At 35.8% G+C, this 26,693-nt stretch overlaps 1 protein-coding gene across 3 annotated transcripts; it reads left to right on the forward strand.

Annotated features, from left to right (window-relative positions):
• Window positions 1-308: 308 nt before the first annotated feature.
• Window positions 309-26,693, forward strand: LOC113873502. Of its 3 annotated transcripts, none has more exons than XM_027511643.1 (26): window positions 309-538; window positions 1,064-1,245; window positions 1,400-3,631; window positions 4,613-4,688; window positions 9,077-9,199; window positions 10,175-10,430; window positions 10,526-11,011; window positions 11,091-11,276; window positions 11,384-11,674; window positions 12,238-12,858; window positions 13,919-14,315; window positions 14,449-14,576; window positions 14,831-15,004; window positions 17,138-17,338; window positions 18,006-18,554; window positions 18,630-18,689; window positions 18,795-19,123; window positions 19,753-20,182; window positions 20,432-20,893; window positions 21,671-21,787; window positions 21,882-22,003; window positions 22,083-22,818; window positions 22,940-23,194; window positions 23,495-23,677; window positions 24,627-24,968; window positions 25,420-26,693. In XM_027511643.1, the coding sequence occupies exons 2-26, from the start codon at window positions 1,071-1,073 to the stop codon at window positions 26,167-26,169; spliced, it is 9,681 nt and encodes a 3,226-aa protein (XP_027367444.1). In that variant the 5' UTR covers window positions 309-538; window positions 1,064-1,070; the 3' UTR covers window positions 26,170-26,693. The 3 variants fall into 3 exon arrangements, with proteins under 3 accessions (XP_027367444.1, XP_027367445.1, XP_027367446.1); XM_027511644.1 differs by having other exon boundaries at window positions 10,175-10,415; XM_027511645.1 differs by lacking the exon at window positions 25,420-26,693 and having other exon boundaries at window positions 23,495-23,672; window positions 24,627-24,760.

Raw genomic sequence — 26,693 nt, forward strand, 5'->3', positions numbered from 1 at the left:
CTTTTGATCGATTTTAAAAAATTAGAGTAAATGTATGTTAGATAGGTAACTTAATTAAGTATTTACTTTATAAAATTTAATTGCATAAAAAATAATAAAAAATGCACTTTGGACTGTTAATGACGAAACTCTCTTGCTTGTTTTTTTAAAGAAATTAAACACTATATTACACACACCAAAATTTTCCGAAATTGGAAACACATAATAAAATCTCCATATTATTATATTCTAAAAATAAATAAATCGAGGATTATTGAGAAAGAAAATGGGAACTTATTACGGAGTCGGATCGGGCAGCGAATAGTAGAGAAAGCATCCATCAAGTGCCTTCGTTCTTTCTGTTCCAATGCGCTGAAACAAAATCGCTCCATTCTCGTCTGAACCCCAAAAACCTCCGTTCTTCCCTTCGCAGAACTCACTCCCTGTCATCTGAATCTCAATCTCACGCACACCACACTCCCTAACTCGTCTGTTCTTTATCCATGGAAAGAAGCGCCCAACGATTCCCTATTCCAATCTCTTAATTATCGTCCACCAGGTTCCACATCCTTTACCTTTCGTTTTCATTTTTTTAGATTGGACCTTTCGAGTTCTCCTCGTTTTCTACTGATGCAATTTGAATTCGTCGATTATTTTTTAAATTAGTTTATTGAATCCTGATTGGTTTCGATGTTCGACGTGTTTGTTTCCGATTGTGATGTTCGATTCCAACAGCGATTCACCGGTCGTTTTGAAAATTATAAAATATTAAAAAATCGAGGAAATGAAATGGAAAACAGACTTAGATAGTTATTGCTACCGTTTTTTTTTTTTTTTGTTTGGTTACGGAGAATAACACGATTACGTTGTAGCCTCATGCCGAGTTAGTTTCATGTGTTGCGAGCCTTGTTAGATCACTACGTTGATCTTTTGAATGTTGAAGTTAACGATGAAAAATGTTTGGAAATTGTAATTTGAATAACTCTAGTTGTTAGGTATTAGTTATTATTTCTACTGTATTTTTTTAACTGCTGTTTTATTTATTTGTTTTATTTTTTGCTGAATTTGCGTTTGGTTGAATCAGGAGTAGAATGGATTTTCCCTTGGGTAGTGAGGATCCAGCTATACTTCAGCTGCACAAATGGGACCCTTCCGAGACCCAAATCGGGCTTTCGGACTTTCGCGTAGCCTTTCTTTCTCCTACGAGAGAGATACTGCTTTTGCATTCTTATGAACGGGAAGCTCTTTTACTTCCTCTGATTAAAGGTGAATTCTGCTTATTCATAATTGTAGTTTGGCTGTTGCTATACAGTAGTTGAATATCATGGCCTGTTCTATTTTACATGTGCAAATGCAGTTGTCTGTGTTTCAGATTAGTTGATTACCTGTTCTTGTTTGTGCGTTTGTTTTTTATTTGCAGGAGATTCACATTTTAGTGGTCCTAAAAGTGGATGTGATTATGATGATCACAATCTAGGTTCATCAACTATTTTCTCGGAGGCATTAGCTAGACCTAGTAGATCAGTTTTGGTGAATGATTCACCTTGCACTTCAGGATCAGGTATTGATATTGATACTGATGTTGCTAAAATTAAATGTTCAAGATCCAATACTCATCCATACATTAGTGACGTGAACTCATTGGCATGGGCTCGTTTTGAGGACAACTATGATCAGCACAATGACGCTTCATTTAGAGAACTTCTATTTGTTTCTGGAAGATGTGGGGTAACAGTTCATGCTTTTCCTAAACTGACTAAAACCAGGGGAATGGTTCAAGCTGTATTAGAGGGTAACTCTAGGAAAGGCAGGTGGGTGGAGTGGGGGCCCCTTGCTTCATTAGATCAAAATATGTTAGACGGAGAATCTTCCAGCTTTAGGCAAAGGGTCTCTGGAGGCCAGAATGTAAATTTGACTGGGGGAGATGGTGGAGTTGAATTGTTAAGTAGCTCTGCTACTAAGGGATACTTAGAGTCATTTTTCACAAAAGTTGAAACTGTCATATCTGATGGTTTTCTTTGGACCAAATTCCCTGAGAATAATGAATTTCCTTGCTTGACAGAAGTGGTTTCTTTTAAAATATTTGATGGCAGTCTATCCTTGGACCATCTCCTCAAAGAAAAATCAGTCCAGAGTAAGGAGAATTGGCAGGAACCAGCTGATTCAGTAAAAGATGCTAGCTTGAGCTTTTGTATAGAAGATAATAAGGTTGATTGTTTTTCCAGTGTATTTGGTATTGTGATTAATGGGATCTATGAATGCAACAGAGTGTTCTCAAGTGCTTCATATTATTTGGTAGGGTTTTTTTTGACATTAATGCATCATGTATCTATCAATATTAATGATGCAAATCAAAGAGGCAGGAGTAGGAATTTACTTCTTGTTGCCAAGGTAGACAGTTGGGGTATTCAGTGGGTTTCAATGGTGAAGCTTGATGAAGGGATAAACATAGTTCAGGCGGTTGAGTGGGTGGATTTCCAATTTTCTGATCATCTTCTTGTCTGTCTTAGTTCTTCTGGCTTGATTGTTCTCTATTCTGCCTTGTCTGGTGAATATGTGACACATTTAAATGTATTACAGGCTTGTGGACTTAACCCCCAATTAGATTTGCAAAGGTTAGAAAAGTTGCAGTTGAGTAATGATGTATACATTAAACAAGAGCATGGCATTACTGAGAACATGCCTGATCAGAACAGTGATGCTTTTAGGAGATCATTCAAAAGGTTAGTAGTTGCTTCACATACCTCCCTTTTAGCTGTGGTTGATGAATGTGGCGTGATCTATGTGATATCTTTGGGTGAATATATTCTTGAGAGGAACTGCTCATCTGAGATGTTGCTTCCATATCGTCAGCAATTTGGGCTGGGGGTGATGGTTGGTTGGGGTGTTGGTGGTTCTGATATAGATCGCCAAGCAGTGTATTCTAATTTATCTGGATATTTTCAATCAAATGTTTTGAACATAAAAAATGGTAGTGTTGCTTCCCCAGACAGAGCTGCGGCAGGTAATACTATTCAGAAAATTAATGGCTGCACAGTTAAAGAAAAAGGGGATTTGTGTGGCTCCTATTCAAGTGGTTTTTCTGCTACTTCTAAAGTAACTAATGGTCACAAATTTCTTGGTTCTGTTGTGAAATTTCCTGTTATGAGAAAAATATTCCTTCCCAATTTTAGAGTCTGTGAGGATGATTCTATATGTTTTTCTCCTTTGGGAATTACTATTTTCTCTAGAAAGAAGAATGTAAAGAATCAGAATGGTTCTCAACTTGTCCATTTTAATCTGCAAATGAAGTTAGATGTCCGTGATGACAACTTCTTAGACAGTGTATATGATGCATACCACTTTGATGGAAAAGAAGAATCTGTTATTGGAGAAGCAATTGGTTGCACATTCCAAGGTTGTTTTTATATTGTAAGAGAAGGTGGTTTATCAGTGTATGCTCCCTCCATTTCAGTTTTATCAAATTTTCTTCCAGTTGAGTACATTGGTTATCGCCAATCAAGCAAGGATATAGGGATTTCGGTTCTACTTAAAGACAATCTGGAAATAAGAGAATCAACCAAAAGGTTTTCTCCTTGGAAAGTTGAAATTTTGGATAGAGTTCTTCTGTATGAAGGCACTGAAGAAGCAGATCTTTTGTGTTTGAAAAATGGTAAACTATCATACCTTAATCTTCTCCTTAATTGTCTTCATGTCTTGGGATAGACTTGTTCATTTATTTTATTCATGTGTTTTTGCACATGGTTTATTTAGTGGTGTTTGTTCCTGTAGAAGGTATTCATTGTGGCCAGTGGCAACTTTGATTTTAACAAAATAGGAAGATTTGTCAGGAAAAGACGTAGTTTCAGAGAATATAGATACAAAAATAAAATACAGCAAAAACTATAAATCTCGACAGTAAGTCTTTCTTTCGACTTCAATTTGATTGGGAAACTCTCAAGCATGTGTGGGGAACCAACATGTTCCTCCCCTCTGGCTCTTTATGATTTTAATTAGCAGTCATGCACTAGGAATTGAAGAGTTATATTGTTTGAGTAATGCTATGTCCTCCTAACAAATCCTCCTAACTACTTAAAACAGAAAGTATTAAATGAAATAACTGAAGCATTTGATGTCTTGGGAAACCAAAAAATATTAAATGCTTCTTCTTTGATTAATTTGGATGATTTTGAGTCTGGTTCATCAGGAATATGCAGAATCTTTCTTTTTTTTTTTTTTGCAATTTTTTCCAACTTTCTTTAATGCAAATATCTTAATTTATATTTCTCCTATTTGATGTAATTGTTTTTTTTTTTGTATGATGGACTCTTATTCTGTTTCATTTCACTAATTGCTTCACTTTGATGAAATATTGCCTTTCATAAAATATCTTTTTAGGAAATACAAATGTTCTATTCCAACTTCTGTATGTAAATACTTTTTTGTTTTCTGGATGATCATCAGTGTATTGCCACCCATTTTTTGTTGTCAGAGGTTTCTTCCATCAACCTCGCAACCTTGATAGTTTGGTTTCTTAGGAGTTTTAGAGCTAGCCAGCTAGGTGAATTAGGGTGTGATTACTGGCACACGATACTTTAAAATTTATTGAAACAATTTTAAGTGCATGCTTATTTATTTATTTTTTCTTTGTCAGGATGGGACATCAAAGTTTCGCGTATTCGTCAATTACAAATAGCACTGGACTACTTGAAATTTGATGAAATAGAAAGGTAAGCCAAAATTTACTCATTATTGGCTTGATTTATACTTCATGTGTATTGAAGTCTCAATGTTGTGCCATAGTCTGTGGCCATGCTGTTTATATTCATTTGATGACTACAGGTCAACACTCTTGTGTTGTGAATATGAATTTGGAAATGACATTTATTTCTCACTTGGATTGTTTCTCTTCTTCCCCTTCAACTTTGAGGAGCTTTGGAAGCTAGGTTTCTTGATTGTGTGATGATAATTACAGACTGGATAAATAAAATCTTTTGATGGCTTGTAGCTTGGCTTCTTTTGGCCTCTACTTTTTGTTCTTCATTTTGGTTGGTAGCTGGTGGCCAGCAAGAAGTATCACTTTCTGTTTAGAATATAAAAACTGAACAATTCTTTGATTTTTTATCTGTTCAACCTGAGTAGGAAATTCAATTCAGAGAATGCAACAATGGGGTGAGAAAAAGGTTGTGAGAGATGTGGCTCAATTCAGCTGAACTGATAGGTTTACATGAACATTCAGTTCAGTGCAGGTTCTTGTTTATTTCTTACTCAGCAGTTTGTATGATGGACCACACTTGAGACTTGAGACTTGAGACTTGAGAGGTGATTGGTTCATAGTTCAACTGGTCTGCCCTCTTTGATTTCCTTGATCAACGATAATTAACTTAAAATCTACAAAAATAATGAAATAAAACTAAAATGTTCACTAGAAAGGTTATATTTAAATAATAAAAGTAATATTAATAAAATGTTCACTAAAATGTCCATTGATGGGAAGAAAAATCACTATTGGTATAATCTTGTTTATACCCAAACTGATTATTAGCAGGTTAAGATGTAACTACATTATTATTGTTCTCCTCCTCAGTGCCATGCTGACATTGTTGAAGAGCTAAACAGTAACCAAAAAAATGACAAACCCGTAATAACTATCACAAATAATGCTAAGGAACAACCCATTTACATGAGGGATTAATTCAAATCTGACCAACAAACACAAGAAGACAGCCTAAGGGAGTCTAGCAGTCATGGGAAGGTGGAGGACAGAAGTGATAGTGGCTGGCCCTGATCAGATCTTATCAACAAACAGAAGAAGACAGCCTAAGGCAGTCTAGTAGTCATGGGAAGGTGGGGGACAGAAGTGACAGTAGCTGGCCTTGATCAGAGATGGTGTGACAATGCAAACAATGGTGGAAGTGGGAGGAATAGGGGCAGGCATGGAAAGGCTGACTGGACAGATTCTGGTAATTGGTTGGACTAGGTGAGGCCATATCTGGAAAGAGGGAGACAATGGGTTAGACAAAGGCAAAAATGACTGTCATTGTTGCTCCTTGCCAGACAAGCTGTCACTCACTAGTAGAAGGTTATGGACATTAGGAGCTTGAGGCAATGCTTGGTGTGACACCTTTAATTTCTTATTTAGTTTACATAATAATTTATGACGAGATAGAGGAAGTAAATGAGTTTGTTATATATGTAGTACGAAAAATGTAATAAAATTTAAAACTTTTTACGCTTGATTCAATTTACAAGAATATCCATGGTTATTCGAAAACACAAAAGATAAATCAGACTTTAATGAATAAATTAACATTAAAGAATAAGGAAATATACGTAACCTGTATTTCATTTATATGTATAAGTTTAATAATTACAGACCATTATCAAGGTACACTAGGACTTAGTTTACATATGTACAATGTCAAAATAATCTAAGTCTCAAGAGTTGTTAGTATACATACTAAAACACTGAGGATACAATCCTAGTTGTTATTTCCAAACCAATCCACTATCTCCGTCATCCCCCTCTTGTGTTAGATCTTCATCAGCACAAAGATCTCTAGTACCAACAACGACCTCATTGACTGTCACTAGCTCTCGGGTAAGTAAAATTACCTGATCTTTCCTTTGGTTGTGATCATAGAAAGTATATACGTAGTTCACCACATCTAGCGTTTGAGCTATACCTCTGTATATGTACAAGCGAGTGTGTGGTAGATTCTACCACTAGTAGGATAATCAAAAGGTATAATATACTCTATTGTCATCTCTAACGTGAAAATGTTATCAGGTTCATTACCATTATTTATAACAAATTTACAGCGATAGAAAAGTTGCCACTTTCTATATACATAATTTAGCCTACTATTTACAAACCATTCTAACAACTTAGGTCTCTGCGGATCTGCTACCCTTGTCCTTTGAAAGCATTTGTAAGAATGAGTTCTTTCCTCATTACTAAAATATAATTAATTGCATTTTATACAGTATCAAATATAATAACAAACACATCAAATATCACCATACATATGTTCCATTATATAATCAATACATTTTTCTCTTTCGTTTTAGTACTTTTTTGTATACTGTGATCACAGTTATTAATTGCCTCCAGTATTTTATAAGTTATTACACAGATAGGTGAATAGTTATTGATTAATCAGTGCACATGAATACAACATATACAATTTATGACTCTTTAATAAAGGTATAGTCAGGAGTGTTAATCAAAATGAGTGTGAGACCATATGATGCATTCGCATAGATTGTATATACACAAGCGAATATCATTCACTAACTTATATTTCTTTTAGATTTTCACACTTGGCTCTTTATTCTATGTTTCGAGTATATTTTTGTAACTATTTACACTAATTTTTTTACTTTTTTTTTTAACACAATGTTTTTCCTTTTCAACTTGTTCTCATCAATTAGTTACATGAACCACAGTTAAGCATTTTTAGGATTAAGTCCATACCACATACACTAAAAAGAGTATATTGAAATCACTTCAAATCAACCAAACATGCATCATCAACTTTTTACAACAATCAAAGTTGCATTCAAACACATTGACAAGAAACATACAATAACATTCTCATGAATATATAATATTTGTTATGTTTTATTGATGCAATGAAGCTCTCATTACCTTGAAGTAAAGACTAAGTTCTTCTTAAATATGACAAAATAAAGTACTTTTAAAAAGAGAAAAAACAGAAATAAAAATGAAAGTTGAAGAACCAAGCTCCAAGAAACTTAATTGGAGATGATCGAAACGAATGTTTTGAGTTCAGATTCAAAAGAAACTCAGGATCCAAGGAAGGTTTCTTTGAGAAGGGAAAGGTGAGAAAACAGAGAGAATACGAGAAAGGTGACTTAGATTGTAATGCAAGTTTTCATAATAGAATTTCCTTAAATATCTCTCAAATTCATGCATACTCGTTTGAGCTAGCGGACTCTTGCTTAAGCGAGGTCATCTCTTACTTGAGCAAAAACATCATACAATGATTTTTCAAGTTTTTTTTATATTCTTGTCGGAGCGAGGGACATTCTCGCTTGAGTTAGAATGGGTCTAGAGAACTCCTCATTCACCCTATCCTTTCTTGCCTGAGTGAGGGGATAGTTGGATGACATTATCCTTTTTTACTTGAGCGAAATTCATTTCACTTGAGCGAAAATGATCTGGAATGCCTAGTCCAGAAAATTTAGTCTTGTTGGAGCGAGACATATCTCAACTGAGAGCGAGACCCTCTGCAGCCAACAACACTCAAAGACTTCCTTTTTAAAAATAAAATCCAATAATAAATAATACAATAAAGCAATTAAGAAAAAGAGGGTGTTACAGTTGGAGGCTTTGATGGGGGCATGGATTCAGGAAGCTCGCTAATCTTGACACTTTGAAGCTGATGACTAATAATGATGGAGAGTATTTACATTAAGAGAGATTGTAAAAAAAAATCACTGAGGATGCTGCTGCATTGATACATGATGAAATAGTATAGATTTAAGTAGGAAAGGAGGAAAAGAGAGAATAAAGACATTAAATATTAGCTAGATTGTTATTTAAGTCTAAACTATCATTAGGATACGAGAAGTCTGGTTGACAATAATATCCTGAAGGATGGTATCGTGCATTTTTCCAAAAAAGTGAATGTTTACTTGACTAATAAAAACTTATTTCATTGTTCCTTGTTCATGTAAATTAAGTATTAACCTTTCCTCTTCCTTTAGTATTTAATTTTCATCCAGGTTCTCAGAGACTTATGAATGATGCAATTTTGCTTAATTTCTCAGCATGACTTTCCTACCAGTTGAAACATGTAGAAGTGGGAAAAAGCAATAATGCTAGGAATAGGAATTTTTGAGTTTGGTATTAGTTCAAGTCTTAGTTAGTGCTCCTTGGTCCTTCTCAAAAAATATTTTGCTTTTTAAATTCAAACTATATGATATAGTTTTCAGATTGCCACATTACATTGTCGTGTGTATTATATTGATTCAAAGGAGTGAAGTTAGTTGTACAGGAGATGTATAACATTGATGTGTTTGTGTAGTATTTAGGTTTACTTTAGCAAATATTATCTAATGAAATTCACTTTCCAGTTTTATTGATGAACAGATCTTTGGAAATGCTTGTGGATGTGGATCTTGCAGAAGAGGGGATCTTGAGATTACTTTTTGCTGCAGTGTATCTTATACTTAATAAAAGTGGTAATGATAGTGAAACTTCTGCTGCTTTAAGGTAAATTTGTTTGTTCATTGGCTCACTTGCCAATTTTTTTTTGTTCTTTATCATTTTAAAACCAATTTGCTTCTTGCTTGACACATGTCCTCCATGTAAAATATATGGAGTGAATGCATATTTTGGTCCTCCAAAGATGTTTGTGAGACATCGTCCTGGCTATATAGCTTATGGCAAGTTTCTCTAGGATAGCTTTATAAATTCATTCCACTATAAATTCATTTTAGGGAAATTGAAAAAAAAAAAAAAGAACTGTTGGTATAAGTATTTCTAGTTTGGGAACAACTGGAATTTTCTCATGGCTAGGTTTTTTAGGGTAGCTACACTGGAAGAGGAAACTAAATTAGGTGCTTCAAATGGCCATAGGTCTGGCGACAGATTAACCAGACTCTCTTTCTTGTATGAACTTATGGTTCTAACTATACTGAGTGGGACCTGTATAAAGTTACCATTAGCTACTTATGTAATTCCTTTTTATTATAAAACAATAAACCAGGTAAAATACTAAAAGACCAATCAGACCATGATAGGCATTTATTTATCCTTCTTGAACACTGGAGATTTCTTTCAAAATTTTATCAACGTGCATACATTTTTAGGAATGTCTGACTGTTTTTAAATTTATTTCAATTATTTGACTAATTCACTTCTAAACGACATAAGTTTGTTGTTGTACCTGGTAAATTTACTTCTAACACATCCCATTTTCAAAAGCTAGAAAATTTCAGGATTATGATCTATGCGCTTTTAGATAACATGAATGAGTTGGCAATATCATAGGCTCTATCAATTTTTCTATTTTTGGTCACTGCTTGGGCTGTCAATATTCTGTTTGATTTGTTGTGCCTTTTCTTTAAGTCAGTGACACTACATTCTTGAGTAAAGAATATAATTTTGAAAAATGCATTGGATGGTTTGCATAGTTTGTTTTAATTCTGACTTATGATATTATGTTGTTGTTGTCAACATATTTAGGCTTCTTGCACTGGCTACTTGCTTTGCAACAAAGATGCTTCTTAAATATGGGTTGCTACAACATAAAGTAGATACACATGTAGCAGAGGACTTTAATAGGACAGGATTACTCTCTCTTCCTCCTATTGAACCAGTTAAACTACAAACTGAAGTGGATTTTGCTCAAAAACTTTGTGAGATGGCTCGTTTCTTGGAGATCATTCGAAATCTGCAATTCAGGCATATGTCAATATTTCAAAGGGTCAGTCAAGGATTGGTATGGTGCTTCATGGTTATGCTACTCAGATAAATGCTTAATTTGGTTGCTGTTTTTTCCAGAAAATTAAATGGTATCTTCTTGTTAAATTACAGGCTGACAGTGGAGAGGAGTCATCATTAGTAAGTACAGAACTTATGCAGGAAGAATCCCAACTTTCAATTCTTCCATCAGATTTGGAGTCATTGGATGTTTCCAACCAACGTGAGCTTTCTTTTCCTCTACCAGCATCGGCCAGCAACAATAATGAAAATCTAGTGCTGGTGCCTGTTGATTCTGAGTCTCATTTGGTCTCAGATGAATTTGGCAATGTATCTCATTTAACCTCATTAGGAGGAGTTTTAGGAAAGAAAGTTTTTCCTGTGGAAAATCCACGAGAGATGATGGCACGCTGGAAGGTAGATAATCTGGACCTTAAGACTGTGGTTAAAGATGCTCTACTCTCTGGTCGTCTCCCTTTGGCAGTTCTGCAACTGCATCTTCATCAATCAAAAGATTTTGTTACTGACAAAGAGCCTCATGATACTTTTACTGAAGTTCGTGACATTGGCAGAGCTGTTGCTTATGACTTATTTTTGAAGGTAATGTATGTAACATTCTCATTAGCTGTTCCAAATTACTATGAAATGAAAATAACAAAGGAATTTAATAATTAAACAGGGTGAAATTGAACTTGCTGTTGCTACACTTCAAAGACTTGGGGAGAACATTGAATCCTGTCTTAAACAACTTCTGTTTGGCACTGTAAGGAGATCTCTGCGAGCCCAAATTGCGGAGGAAATGAAAAGATATGGTTATCTAGGACCATATGAATGGAAGATATTGGATGATATGTATCTGATTGAGGTATGTAGAATTTATTTGTCTTATTTTGTGGTCAACATAACTACTGAGGAGAAATTTCCATGAGCTGAGCCTTGTGATCTCATTTGTTTCTGTGCATGGGTATGAAGAGCCTCTATCCTAGCAGTAGCTTCTGGAAAACTTATCATCACCGACTGAAAGATACTGGCATTCCACTGGACTCTTTACCAGTAGAAAATAGATTAAGACTCTTGCCTAACCATTCATTTGATAGTCTTGTCATTGAATGTGGTGAGATTGATGGAATTGTCTTTGACACATGGATGGATATTAATGAAAGTTCCTCTGCTCTGAGCGTTGATGAGGAAGATGCACATGTTGGATATTGGGCTGCTGCTGCTGTCTGGTTTGATGCCTGGGAGCAAAGAACTGTTGATCGTGTAAGTTGGTTCTCTGTTTTGTGTCTGTGCATTTCTATATTGATTTTCGTTTTGTCTCTGATGATGCCAATGATGATTGGCACCTATCATCACCTTTAGAACTCTCTGGATGGTATAATATGATTTTGTTGTCATTCAATAAATGAAACAAAGACTGAAGGAGAAGATTTCAGTAAGAATTCTGGAAAATTGGATTTCTTACCAGTGCAGCACTTTTATTGGATCGGGTTGGAAGCAAAAGTGGTTATGCTTTCGTAGAGACCTGCATTTGGCATGCATGTGTCTATTTGTTTCTTGAGGTGTAAATACCCAACTTCTACTTGCACCTTTATTAGATCTCTTTCAAGATGGATTTGGTTGTTTTGGTTTGAACTTCAAATCAAAGATTTCTATACCTTTGAATTAAAATTTTAGCTGTGACAAAAATTTGCTCCCCCCTATTAATGTATTTAAGCATGGCATTGCTTTTAGTCAATAATTCCATGTTGATACCTCTGTAAGGACAAACAGCTTTCTCTATAGTAACTTCATTTTTCATTATTTGTTCATCTTTGTGTGTACAGATGATACTGAATCAATCTTTTCATTCAAACATTTCGTTATTGTGGGAGTCACAACTTGAATACCATGTTTGTCGCAATCATTGGAAGGAAGTTTATAGACTGCTGGACTTGATGCCTGCATATGTCCTATCTGCTGGAAGCCTTCAACTCAATTTGGATGTTTTACAGCCTGTTTCATCCTTAGGATGCAATCTGAATATGAAGTCTTCTAAATATGGGAGTTTCTTGTACTCTCTTGAAGAATTGGATTCTGTATGCATGGAAGTTCCAGATATCCAAATATATAGGTTTTCATCTGACATATGTTCTGGGTGGATGAGGATGCTTATAGAGGAAAAACTTGCAAAAAGATTTATATTTTTGAAGGAATATTGGGAAGGGACATTAGAGGTGATAACTCTTCTGGCTCGTTCAGGTTTCGTTTCTGGCCAAGATAAGATTTGCTTGGAGGATGATCTTCCTGAGGCTTCATCCGTTGGAGATGGGACTGTACAAGCTTTGCATAAAATATTTGTACATCACTGTGCACAATATAACTTGCCAAATCTTTTGGACCTGTACCTTGATCATCATAGTTTGGTCCTCGATAATGATTCACATTATGCATTACAGGAAACTGCAGTAAGTTTCTTTGTGGCATTTGTTTGTCATTTTCTGTGTTTGATCTTATTCTGATTGATTTTTTATTATTTCAAATCATGATGCTCATATACTTCCATAAGCTGTTGATGCACTGAAATTTGTAGGTTATGTAGTTTCAAACTTTATTCTATGCTATTATTATGCAAGTTTAGTGACTAATTCAGCTAACCCCTTTCTTTCTTTTTTTCAATAAAAGAAAAAAAATTAAGACCAATTGAAAAATATAGAAGGGATATGGAGAATAGGGGATCCTCCATAGGGAAAAGGGAAATAAAATAAGAGAGAAAAAGCATCAATAGAGCAAAGCTGCTCAATCCCTGTGAATATCTGTTAAGAATACCTTTAAATTACTTTACTTTACACACCAAACAGAAGCCAATCATGTAATTTTATCCCAAATCTGCTGGTGAATCAATCAATAGTGTCATGAAAAATGCAGGTGTTGCACTTCAATCAAACGTGCAAGATAATCAACAAAAATAGGTTGAAAAACATTTTCCATGTTATGCCTACCCAAAAACCACTAATGCTAGTTGACAAAATTTAGTTCTAGAACATTTCTCTGATCAAGCCTTCACCAAAAAAGCTGAACAATATTCTGTAAACAGAGTAACATACAGCAGCTGAACAATGTAAGAACAAATGAGGAAGAACTAGCACTATACATCTCATAACACAATTATTGGGGATAAGAATCTTATGTGTTTTCCAAACTTAAAAATGATATTACCATTAACTCTATTAAGCACCCTAGTCCAAACAATCGACCTCAGAAGGAATTCAGGTAAATTTTATCTCTTTATGTTAACACTGCAGACTGGCATGTTTATAGTTAAGCCAAATGATTTTCTGATTTATTTACTAATTTTTGTCACTCTTAAGAGCCTTTAATGTTGTGGAGGTTTGTCAATATTCCTTATTTCCCATTCATTGTTTTGTTCAACCTCCAGTCATCAAGTGCTTGTTTGTTAAGTTAACATGGATTTCTTTGCTTTAAAGAGGATTTAGTGTTGCTTGTTGATACATTGCATCTCAACAGGTCGATTGTGAATGGGCAAGATGGCTACTCTTATCTAGAGTTAAGGGGTGTGAATATGAGGCCTCACTTGCCAATGCTCGTTTCAGAATGTCTCGTAATGTAGTTTCTAGAAGTGACCTGAGTGTTATGGAGTTAGATGAAATAATTCGAACTGTTGATGACATTGCTGAAGGAGGGGAAGAAATGGCAGCTCTGGCAACCCTGATGCATGCTGCTGTCCCGATTCAAAATTGTTTAAATAGCGGTGGTGTAAATAGGCATAGTAATTCTTCTGCACAGTGCACATTGGAGAACCTTAGGCCAACTTTGCAAAAGTTCCCCACATTGTGGCGCACACTTGTAGGAGCATGTCTTGGACAAGATACAATGAGCTTGGTGGTCCCTAAAGCAAAAACTGGTTAGCTATTAACCTCATTTGTTGGGTAACCCCTCCCCCACCCTTTTCTCCTAACTTACTTTGGCACTTAAACTAACCCTATTTTCTTTTTGGTGGTTGTGTCAATTTTGGCTATCACAATTTTGCAATGCAGCTTTATCAGACTATCTTAGTTGGCGTGATGACATCTTCTTTTCTACTGGACGTGATACATCACTTCTACTAATGCTTCCATGCTGGTTTCCCAAGCCTATACGAAGGTTGATACAGCTTTATGTCCAGGTCTGTTCTCATTTTTGAATGATTGGATTCCTTTGCTTCCTTTTCAATACAATTTAATCTTATTTAAATTCAGTAATACAATTTGAAAATACTGTGCTTTATATGTCATGTTAGGGCAGCTTTATCACTGATCTCTTGTTAACTCCCTTTGTCTGTTCATAAATACCTTACTCTGTCATGTAGGTTGTGTGCTATTGTAGATAGTTCATGTATATGTATGCGATCCGAGTTATGTAGTTTTCATTATATTACAGGGTCCTCTTGGATGCCAATCATTTTCAGGGTTCCCTACTGGGGAAACTTTGCTACATAGAGACATTGATTTATTTGTAAATGCTGATGATGTACATGCTGAAATAAGTGCAATATCCTGGGAAGCAACTATCCAAAGACATATTGAAGAAGAATTATATAGTCCTTTACTTGAGGTATGTGAATTTAATTTAATTGCTTGGTATTTTTCTTTTTTTCCCTGTCTCTGTTTAGGAGTCTGGCTCACCATTTTTGCACTCATTTTTTTTTAAATAAAATATTCTTTCTTGACAATTGCTAATAAATATTTTAACAACCTAATGTTTGTTTAGCTATATGGTATTTGCAATTTTATTGCTACTACAAATTCCAATTGCAACATAGTTCGAGGAATCCAATTGTCTCAGTTTAGCCAGCCACATGGGTGGTCTTATTATTTAACTTGATTGTTTTATGAAAATTACCATATGAAACCTTTGTTTGGAGTCACAGATTAAGGTGCGCAAGACTAATGTTTGTTGTGCTAGAAAGGAAACATTATTTCAGACAATTTCTCGATGTTATCTGATAGGAACTGAATGTATTATTGTAGTGACAGAACAAACTCAGGGAAATATGCTGGACGTACAAGCAAAATAGCTAGGTAATAACAGAAAAAGAGCTATTGATGAATGAAATAAAGCTCCTCCTATGGCAGCAGCCACCCCAAATAACCTCCCAGATATTTCCTACCTTCTCCCCTCTGTCTATCTTCCATATATACCTCCTCTGCTGCACTCACCCCTCTTCTCTCTCATTCTTGCTACGTACTCCATTTGTTAAATCTGTTAGAATCTTGCATAACGGCCTCCTTGCTCACCTTTCCTATTTTACCCCTCTTTCTCTGGTATGTCTTTAGTGGAGGCCCAATTTGGTTTGGACCCAACATTATCTCAAAATCTTAGCTAGCCTTGATCCAGTTTCATTTGCTGTGAATTTTGAAATGATATCAACTTTTTGTTTATCTCAAATTGATTATCTTTTTGTTCCCAACTTTCAAAATGTGTGGATAAAATAATGAGATAAGCTAATTGGGAGGGAAAGAAAGATTAGCAGATTAAGCTGTTCATTGTTTGTGACAAACAGTGAAGGGTTGGGGTAAAAAAAGTTGAAATGGGATATTGATTTTAAATTATACTGTGGAATGGATCTTCCCTGCTTTTAACAAGATAAATATGTCCTTAACAATTTTATCTTTTACAAACTAAGAGTTAATTGAGAAAACTTCATGTTAGAGTCTTACTGATATTGACCATCATTTTATATTTATTTCTTTCCATTTGTAAAATTGGTACTGGTTCAATTGTTAGACTAGCTACCAAACAGTTGAAGCTGTGACAAAATGACCTGCTCCCCTTGTTATTTTGATGTCTGCTCTGGTCCAGCTGTGACCCAATATGTTGCAATCTATTTTTTTTCCTTGCATCAGAATGATCATAACTACTATGAGCTCAGGTAGCACAGAGTAGCATTATTTAGTTTGGGTTTTGTTTGGTTTGCTGGTAGCTGTTATATTTTAGGAGAGTTTGATTACAACTTGAGACTTAATATTTGTATCCCCCTTTTATTAGAGTTGTTTGTTGTGTGAAGCTCTAGAAAGAGCATGTCCTATATTCTGTTAATAACTGACAATTGTCAATTAGAGAGGGTTCTGTTTAGTTGATCTTGTGTAATTTTTGGCATTTGCCAGACATATCTCTTATGTTTGGTATGTATTTCCTCAAGAGCCAATTATCTCATATTTCTTTCCAAGTGCTTTATGTTTTAGCTATAAACTAAACGAGTATCCTTTAGATTGAATTCTATGCAGTTTCTGGTTTGTGTTGTCACACTCAATAATTATGTGACAATTTGCATGACTGTAAAAGGTATTTTTGCCCCAATCAAGTTTCGTTTTAGGTAGCAATGCTATGCAATAAACAAAAAAATAAAGACAATTCCACCAGAATTTCTTATAATTCAAGGGTAGTTGTTGTACAAGTCAAAATTGTCAGGACCACTCATCTATCCAAGAATCAATAACCATGCAAACATGTTGTAGCAATTGCAAAACATATTCTTGCTATCTATAATTTTCCTTTTTAGGAGTGCCATTTCCCACTTGGGTATGGAGTATCCTTCTCTATCTGCTGCTATGAGTAGACATGCTATTTACTCCATGTTCTAGTTATTTTAAATGTCCAACAAACCCTCCTCATGGCCAGTTATAATTGAGTATTTGGATTTTTATTTTTTTATAACGTCATCAGTAATTTGAATTTACTTTTCAGGAAAATGGGTTTGGGCTTGAGCATCATTTGCATCGTGGACGAGCTTTGGCAGCTTTTAACCAAATTCTTGGCCATAGAGTTCAAAATCTGAAATCAGAAGGGGAATCTAGTACTTCAGCTCATGGGCAAACTAACATTCAATCAGATGTTCAAATACTTCTCTCACCACTAGGACAAAATGAAGAGACTCTACTTTCATCTGTGAGTTTATTTTTAATAAATTATCTGCCTACGTACTTGAAATGAGAGGTAAAATTAAGACAAATCAATACATTATGTTCAAATGTTGAAAAATGTTTGCTTTTTACCATATAAAATCTTTTATTGATGATAAATTCCAAAATTGACTGTGACATTATTCCCAAGCCCAGCTTCTAGATGTATCTGTCAATAACAAATTCAACCTGAGTTAAAATGTTACAGGGGGCCATATGAAATTGAATAGTTTATATTTCTTTAAGCATGGAGATACACAGGCCATTTCACTTTGTGGTATAATTTAATTGGATTATGATGAATGTGGGTGGCAAGGTTCTAACTTTTGATCACTTGGTCACAGGCTTTGAGACCTTGTTAAGAACATAATAAACCTAAAATTTCAAGCTGTTTGATGGACATTAATGATATTACGTAAACTCTATTTATTTGGTCTTCTATCAGTTCTATACTGCATCTTAGGGTTTCTTTTGATTTTCTTGCTGGATATTCTCCCATATGCTTTCCCAATATGGAATATCATTTGCTCCTTGCCAAAATTTTCCAAATTTTTATTCATGAAAAATAAGTGCCCCCAGCCCCCCACAAAAAAAAAAGATGATTCTCATTGATGTTTTGGATGGTAGATTGAAAATTGTTCTTGAATTTTCAGGTTTTGCCAATTGCTATTATGCATTTTGAGGATCCTATGCTTGTTGCTTCATGTGCTTTTCTTCTGGAGCTATGTGGGTTGTCTGCCAGCAAGATGCGCACTGATATTGCAGTGCTAAAACGGATATCATCTTTCTACAAATCATGCGAGAATAATGAAAATCTCAGGCAATTATCCCCCAAGGGATCTGTGTTTCATGCAATATCCCATGAAGGTGATGTAACAGAATCTCTTGCTCGAGCTCTTGCTGATGAATATTTGCCCAAGGATTCTCTAGTTATTGCTACTGAGACAGGAGCCCTAAGTAAACCACCTTCACGAGCTCTTATGCTTGTCTTACACCATTTAGAAAAGGCAAGCCTTCCACGGATAGTTGATGGAAAAACCTATGGGTCATGGCTATTGAGTGGAAATGGTGATGGAAATGAGTTGAGATCTCAACGAAAGGCTGCTAGCCAGCACTGGACTTTGGTAACAAATTTTTGTAGGTTGCACCAGCTTCCCTCAAGTACAAAGTACCTTGCCATATTAGCTAGAGACAATGACTGGGTATGTTTCTACTTTTGTTATTTCTTTCATTAGCTCCTCAAACTACAATCATATGATTTTTTCTGCTCCTGTCAGATTGAATTTTTGTCTGAGGCTCAAATTGGAGGATATTCATTTGATGCAGTAGTCAAACTGGTGAGTATTGTTTCCTATCGTAAACCATCATAAAGTTCAAACTGTGTATGTTATGTTAAAAGTAAAATCGTTCCACTTTGAATTTGTTGTTATTGTGAATGCTAGGCATCAAAGGAATTTAGTGATCCACGTCTCCGACTTCATATGTTAACAGTTTTGAGAGGAATGCAGTCAAAGAAAAAGGCAAGCTCTGCATCATTCTCGGATACACTGGAGAAAAGTGGTGAAACAACCTTTCCTGATGAAAACATGTGTGTTCCAGTTGAACTCTTCCAAATATTAGCAGTGTGTGAAAAGCAACAATGTCCAGGAGAGGCTCTCTTGATGAAAGCAAAAGAGTTGTCCTGGTCAATATTGGCGATGGTTGCTTCATGTTTCCTTGATGTCTCTCCATTATCATGCCTGACAGTTTGGTTGGAAATTACTGCAGCAAGGTGACTGGGACTGTAAATAAATAAAATGATAATTTCATATTATGTTCTTGTTATGCTTTTATTTATTTATTGATATATTCAACCATTTCTGTTGTGAAGAGCTTGCAGTTCTGCATCTTTTAATTTATGTCAAGTATTAGGGTAGTCTATGTTACATTAGTCAAAATCTGTGTTTCTATCTATATTTTAGGATACAGTGGTAACAGTCAAATGAAATTAAATCCTGCAGCTGTAGGAATCATTCTTTTTATGTGATTGGCTTCTTGCAACATCCACTGTTTAATTAAAGTTTCCTTGAATATCATGCTCAAAAAATTCTACATGAATCTAAAATTGTTTATATTGCATCAGCACTTGTTAAAACTAGTCAATGTACTTTTTTCATGCTTATTGGGGTCCAGTATTTTGAAATATTGGAAAGACAAGGGCAACATTTTCTAGCTTACTCCACCTAATAGGAATAAGGCTTGGTTGTTCTTTCAACATTTGGATTGAAAATTCACATATATGATGCGTTTTTAAAGATCTTAGTGTTTTAAGTCTTATACCAATGTCAACTGATCCACACACACAATCGTGCATAGACTTACTTCAATGATTGAAACTTTATACCTTTTATCCGTGGACAGAGAAACTTCATCCATCAAGGTGAATGATATTGCTTCCCAGATCGCAGACAATGTTGGAGCAGCTGTAAATGCAACTAATGCCCTGTCTGTTGGCGACAGAGTACTTACATTTCATTACAATAGGCAGAGTCCTAAACGTCGACGGTTAATAACTCCTGTTTCACTTAAATCCTCTGCTTCTACAATATCTGACACCTCTAATACTTCTATAAGCGAAAAAACTGATTCCCAAGGTAACACTATAGAGAATGAAAGAAAAGTAGAACATTCTGGATGCATTAATGCTGCAAGTGATTCCGATGAAGGGCCTGCTTCTCTTTCAAAGATGGTTGCAGTGCTTTGTGAACAACAATTGTTCTTGCCTTTGCTAAGGGCATTTGAGATGTTCCTTCCATCCTGCCCCTTGCTGCCATTCATCCGTGCTCTTCAGGTAAGCCATCTAATTTAAAATTCATCTGGTTCACTTATTGTATACTTGAGATTAGTGAAACTACTTTCAAGAGGTGCCTATGGTTGAATACAGGATTGATTCTTTTTCATGTGCTACTGTGCATATTTTGGCCAAGTGCTATAAACATGATCCTGGTTTTCAAGTGCCAGTATCTGGTTTTTTTTAATACATTTATCTTGACATTCTTTAACTCTATTTTTTAAAGGGTAAACTTTTTTTTTTCTTCAGGCATTTTCTCAAATGCGTCTCTCAGAAGCTTCTGCACATTTGGGCTCCTTTTCTGCACGAATTAAGGAAGAACCAATGTACTTACATGCAGGAAGAGATGTACAGATTGGAACATCATGGATTAGTTCTACTGCTTCAACAGCTGCTGATGCTGTGCTTTCAACTTGTCCCTCTCCATATGAAAAAAGATGCTTACTGCAACTTCTTGCTGCCACTGACTTTGGTGATGGTGGATATGCTGCTGCATACTATAGAAGGGTTTATTGGAAAATTAATTTAGCAGAGCCTTTACTTCGTAAAGATAATGAGTTGCATTTAGGTGATGAAATTTCAGATGATGCTTCACTCTTGTCTGCACTAGAGAACAATAGGCACTGGGAGCAAGCAAGGAACTGGGCCAAGCAGTTGGAGGCCAATGGTGCACCTTGGAAATCTGCTATGCATCATGTCACTGAATCTCAGGTAGTACTTTAAGGTTGTAAACCTGCTTGTGACATGAAATAGTTCTTACAGACTGTAACTTCAATTGAGGGGAAGTTTTGAGCCAATATTTAAAACCTTAACAATTGAATGATTTCTGGAGAACCCCATTATAGCTAATTCTACATTTCTTCAACTCATGTTGATATTGGTATAAATGCTTGATGTGAATGCTTTTCATAATCATATTGTCTCTTTATAATTTTGTTCTGTGAAAATTAATATTAGATTAATTAATTTTACGTGGACATGGGTAAAACTAATTTTAATGAAGACACTACATTGGCAATTGTAAATTTAGGGCTATGAATAATGTTTTTTTGGTCATGTTACATATATCGTCTTATTGTTTATCACCCTACATCTTGTACATGTGATTCTGTTCTGTTACTTGGACAGAATTGTGCGATTGATTTATTGTGCCAATTTAACACATTGTATTTATGTTGTTTTAATAAATTCTGGTGCGTTGATCATTTCATTTGATCAAATGGATGTAGTGTTGAAAATGATGAGTTTTTATTCACAAACTGCACTCTTTAAACATTGAAGATAGGACATCTCTAACAGTTTGTAAATTTAGTTGAATATTGACTTATCTTAATTTTCACTGTAAATCTGAGCTCTGATGAAGCTTATAATTTTTCTTACCATTTTTTGTGAATTTTGTCTGTGATGACTTTTAGCAATTTTAGTTGATAGTTTGCATATTTCTCATCAATTTTCCCCACATTTCTCTACCCCCTTTACAAATGCCAGGCTGAATCTATGGTAGCTGAATGGAAGGAGTTTCTTTGGGATGTGCCAGAAGAGAGGGTTGCTTTATGGAGCCATTGCCACACACTATTCATCAGATATTCCTTCCCTCCTCTTCAAGTGTGTTTGGTTTTTTAGTACTGTCAATGTTCAGCTAAAGATATCTCCTATATTGCTTTATGCTGAAAGGTTATCTCCATTTTAATGATTGCAGGCTGGGTTATTTTTTCTTAAACATGCTGAAGCTGTTGAGAAAGATCTTCCTGCAAGGGAGTTGCATGAACTTTTATTGCTTTCTCTGCAATGGCTGAGTGGGATGATAAGTCTTTCCAACCCGTATGGAACATATTCACGAATTATTTTCCTTTTCAACTTTAGTTAATAGCTGTTCTTATCATGTTTCTGAATTTTTCAGTGTCTGTCCATTGCAACTTCTGCGTGAAATTGAAACTAAAGTATGGCTCTTAGCCGTTGAGTCCGAGACTCAGGTGAAGAGTGAAGGAGACTTCAATTTCACTTTTTCTACCAGGGACAGTGCTATCAAGAATGACTCCAGTATTATTGACCGAACTGCAAGTGTAATAACAAAGATGGACAACCATATAAATGCAATGCGGAGTAAAACTGTAGAAAAACATGAGTCCAGGGAAAATAACCAAATCCCTCACAAGAATCAACTGATGGATGCTGCACTTTCAACTACTTTTGGGGGGAGTACAAAGACAAAAAGAAGGGCCAAAGGATACGCAGCATCAAGGCGCCCGCCTCTCGAATTAGCAGATAAAACTCCTGATACTGATGATAGCTCTAGTACTCCTAGTTTCAAAAATGAGTTGCAGTTGCAAGAAGAAAATGTAAAAGTGGACATGTCTTTTTCTAGGTGGGAGGAAAGGGTTGGAGCAGCAGAACTGGAAAGGGCTGTACTTTCTTTATTGGAATTTGGGCAAATTGCTGCCGCTAAGCAACTACAATATAAATTCTCCCCTGGACAAATACCATCTGAGTTTAGACTTGTTGATGCAGCCCTGAAGCTTGCTGCTATGTCAACTCCTCCTAGCGTGATATCAGTGTCAGTGCTTGATGAGGAAGTGTGTTTGGTTATGCAGTCGTATGACATACTGAATGACAAGGGCCATGTTGACCCACTGCAGGTAATTGTCCAACCCGACCAAACACCCCCCCTATATCCCTGTCCCTGTTATTACAAGTTTTGTTTCTCTATTAATGATAACATGTGTGTATATGTGCAATATTGCGGACATGAAATGCTAGGTTTTGGAGAGTTTGGTGGCCATTTTCACTGAAGGCAGTGGGCGTGGGCTATGTAAGAGAATAATAGCAGTTATAAAAGCTGCAAACACTTTGGGCCTCTCATTTTCTGAGGCTTTCAACAAGCAGCCAATTGAACTACTGCAGCTGCTTTCTCTTAAAGCGCAGGATTCCTTTGAGGAGGCAAACTTTCTGGTTCAGACACATCCAATGCCTGCCGCAAGTATTGCTCAAATTCTTGCAGAATCTTTTCTCAAGGTTTGGTCCATCATTTTTTATTTAGGTTCTAGTTAATATTTTTTCCATGGCATGATGTGTGGTAATTGGTAAATGTGTTGGACATCCTTTTGGTCATAGATGAATTTCTTGTGGCATGTTGCTTATTTATTGAATATAGAAATTAACCAGGACATGTGAATTGGTGTCATTTTGATTTACAGTTTTCTATCTGACATGTTAGTGTCAGTTATGCATGCGTAATGTTAAACAACTGTTTAGATACAAGTTTGTGAAATTTATAGAGGTTTATATAATTATATTGCTATATTTATTGTCCAGGGGGTGTTAGCTGCACATCGTGGAGGATATATGGATTCACAAAAGGAGGAAGGGCCTGCTCCACTGCTGTGGAGATTTTCAGACTTCTTGAAGTGGGCAGAGCTTTGTCCCTCTGAACCTGAAATTGGACATGCTTTAATGCGTTTGGTGATTACTGGACAAGAAATACCACATGCCTGTGAGGTATCATGTGGATGATTGTCAGCCTTGCAAGTTTTTTTCACTATTATGCTCTGAAAATGGGGAATTAAAATTGGAATCTGCTGGAAATACTCTAATTTATATTGGTCTTTTAAGATGATAGATGTAGTCAATTGTGATTCTGATTATGATTGTGATCCACCTGGTTGGTTTTTTTCTGAATTAAAGAAGAAATTTATTAAGTTGGGAGGAATATTACAAAGGGGAAGGAGAATAAGAAATTCTCCTTAAAAACAGGGAAAAGAAAAAAAAAAAAAGGAATAGAAGACATGAATGTAGTCAAAGCTACCCAATCCCTCAAAATCTCTGAGAGACAACCCTCTGAAAAGGCCATGTTCTTTACATAATGTGGAAGCCAAATGCCTAATCTGTGAAGAGATATCCTAAAAAATGGCAGGGTTATGCTTCACCCTAATGTACCAAAGCGTAGAAAATATTTCAAACAAAACTTTGGCTTCTTGTTGCTACCAAAACCAGTAAAAACTGATCCAATGCTTGGGACTCACCCCATATTCTTCAGAAAACTCAAATAATTTCATAAAACAGTAGCAGTGTACAATTTAAGCAAAGGTAAGGAATAGATTCTGTGCTTGCACGACACATTACATGGTAGGGGAAGTTGCCTTGTGTCTACATACTTGAAGCATGTCCACACACTTAGTGCCCTTACTATTCTTACAAGATCATATTTTGAATATTTGGTCCTCTTGATCCAATGGGAACTTAACGGCCAATGATACTGTATACATTACAATGCGTTTCTCCCTTTGCATTGCTGTTGTGCCCTCTTTAAGGGATAATAATTGAGAAACTGTAATTTCGATTAAAAAAATATAAGTAGAGAAAGTACCTTAATGTTTCTGGCATAGTCTTTCCTTTTTCTCAAAACTGACTCTGTTCTGCTTCTGCCCCATGAAATTGGCATTTTCAGGTTGAGCTTCTAATTCTGTCACACCACTTCTACAAATCATCTGCTTGCCTTGATGGAGTTGATGTTCTTGTGGCTCTTGCTGCAACTAGGGTTGAAGCTTATGTCTTGGAGGGTGATTTTCCATGCTTGGCTCGCCTGATTACTGGAGTTGGAAATTTTTATGCTCTGAACTTCATTCTTGGCATTCTTATAGAAAATGGTCAATTGGATCTTCTTCTTCAGAAGTATTCTGCTGCTGCAGACACAAACACAGGCACAGCTGAGGCTGTCAGAGGATTTCGAATGGCTGTTCTTACATCTTTAAAGCATTTCAACCCTAACGATCTTGATGCATTTGCCATGGTTTGTATTTTTTAATGTTGCTACAATGTCAGCTACTAACAATTTTCTGTGTAGCATATAATAAATGAATAAATAGATTAATGATTGTATGCTTCTGACATATGATTTTTTTAATATAAATATATTGAATAAGACGATACTTAATTGTTTCAGAATAATTTAGTCTTCTGCATGCCACTTTTTGGGCCATTCATAGTCAAATCATTATTTTTTTATGACTGGGGGAATATTGAAATACTTTACTGTTATCCTACTTTATAATGTATCAATCCATGTGATATTGCATATTCTGTGTTGAAATGTTCATAGTTTTTTTCAAGCATTGACTTAAAAAGTGAACGAGTTAACTTTTTTCCACATGCTCAGACTGCTTTTCTCCTTTTTTTTCTTCTGGGTTCTCTGTTCCTCAAAATTGATTATGTTTAATTGATTATAGTTGTGTTATATACAGGTCTACAATCATTTTGATATGAAACATGAGACGGCAGCTCTTTTAGAGTCACGTGCAGAACAATCATGTGACCAATGGTTTCGCCGCTACAACAAGGACCAGAATGAAGACTTACTGGATTCCATGCGCTACTACATTGAAGCTGCTGAAGTTCACTCTTCAATTGATGCTGGCAACAAAACCCGTAGTGATTGTGCTCAGGCTTCTCTTCTGTCCCTTCAAATACGAATGCCAGATTTCCAATGGCTTTATCGATCAGAAACCAATGCTAGACGAGCTTTAGTTGAGCAGTCTCGTTTTCAAGAAGCTCTAATTGTAGCTGAAGCTTATAACCTGAACCAGCCAAGTGAGTGGGCTTTGGTACTCTGGAACCAGATGCTTAAACCTGAAGTAATGGAGGAGTTTGTGGCTGAATTTGTGACAGTTCTACCTCTTCAGCCTTCAATGCTGATTGATTTAGCTAGATTCTATAGATCTGAAATGGCTGCCAGAGGGGACCAATCTCATTTTTCTGTCTGGCTCACAGGGGGAGGGTTGCCAGCTGAATGGGCTAAATATTTAGGAAGATCATTCAGGTGTTTAATGAAGCGGACAAGGGATTTGAGGTTGCGGATGCAGTTGGCAACAGTGGCAACTGGATTTGGGGATGTCATCGACGCATGTTCTGAAGAAATGGATAAGGTCCCCGACAATGCAGCACCACTAGTTCTGAGGAAGGGTCATGGTGGAGCTTACCTCCCTTTAATGTGAAACTTTCTACTGTAGATTATCTCAACGATTGGACAAACCACGTTGGACAGGAAGTTGGTCTTGACCTTGATCCATTGCTGGATTCAAAACAGTTAGGAATTATTGCAGCAAACAATCAGGATGCCGTGCAGAAAACCAAAGCGCCAACCAAATGAAAATTGGATGGTTAGTTGATAAAAATGAGATGTATATTTTTTGGTTGAGTAAAATGCTTGATGGTTTGTATATTAGGCCGACTGTATCTATAGCTCATTCTTGTAAAACACCATTCTAGTTTTGTTTTCTCCATTTTTTTGCAGGGAGGAGAGAGTAGTTTATTGTCGGTTTTGAGGCTCTAGTAGAATAGAATGTCCCATTGGTTTGTATTTTTTCGCTCCAAAATGTATAGTTCATGTACATCAATATAAAAATCCATTTGTCATGTTTGACCTAAATGCTCCAATTCTTTCAACAAAAAGTATTCGTTAGTATTGCTATCACTTGTACACATAATTGACAGCATCTTGAATGCGCTTCAGATCTTT

Source organism: Abrus precatorius, unplaced genomic scaffold (genome assembly GCF_003935025.1).
Source record: "Abrus precatorius isolate BTA unplaced genomic scaffold, Abrus_2018 Scaffold7, whole genome shotgun sequence".
Lineage (NCBI taxonomy): Eukaryota > Viridiplantae > Streptophyta > Magnoliopsida > Fabales > Fabaceae > Abrus > Abrus precatorius.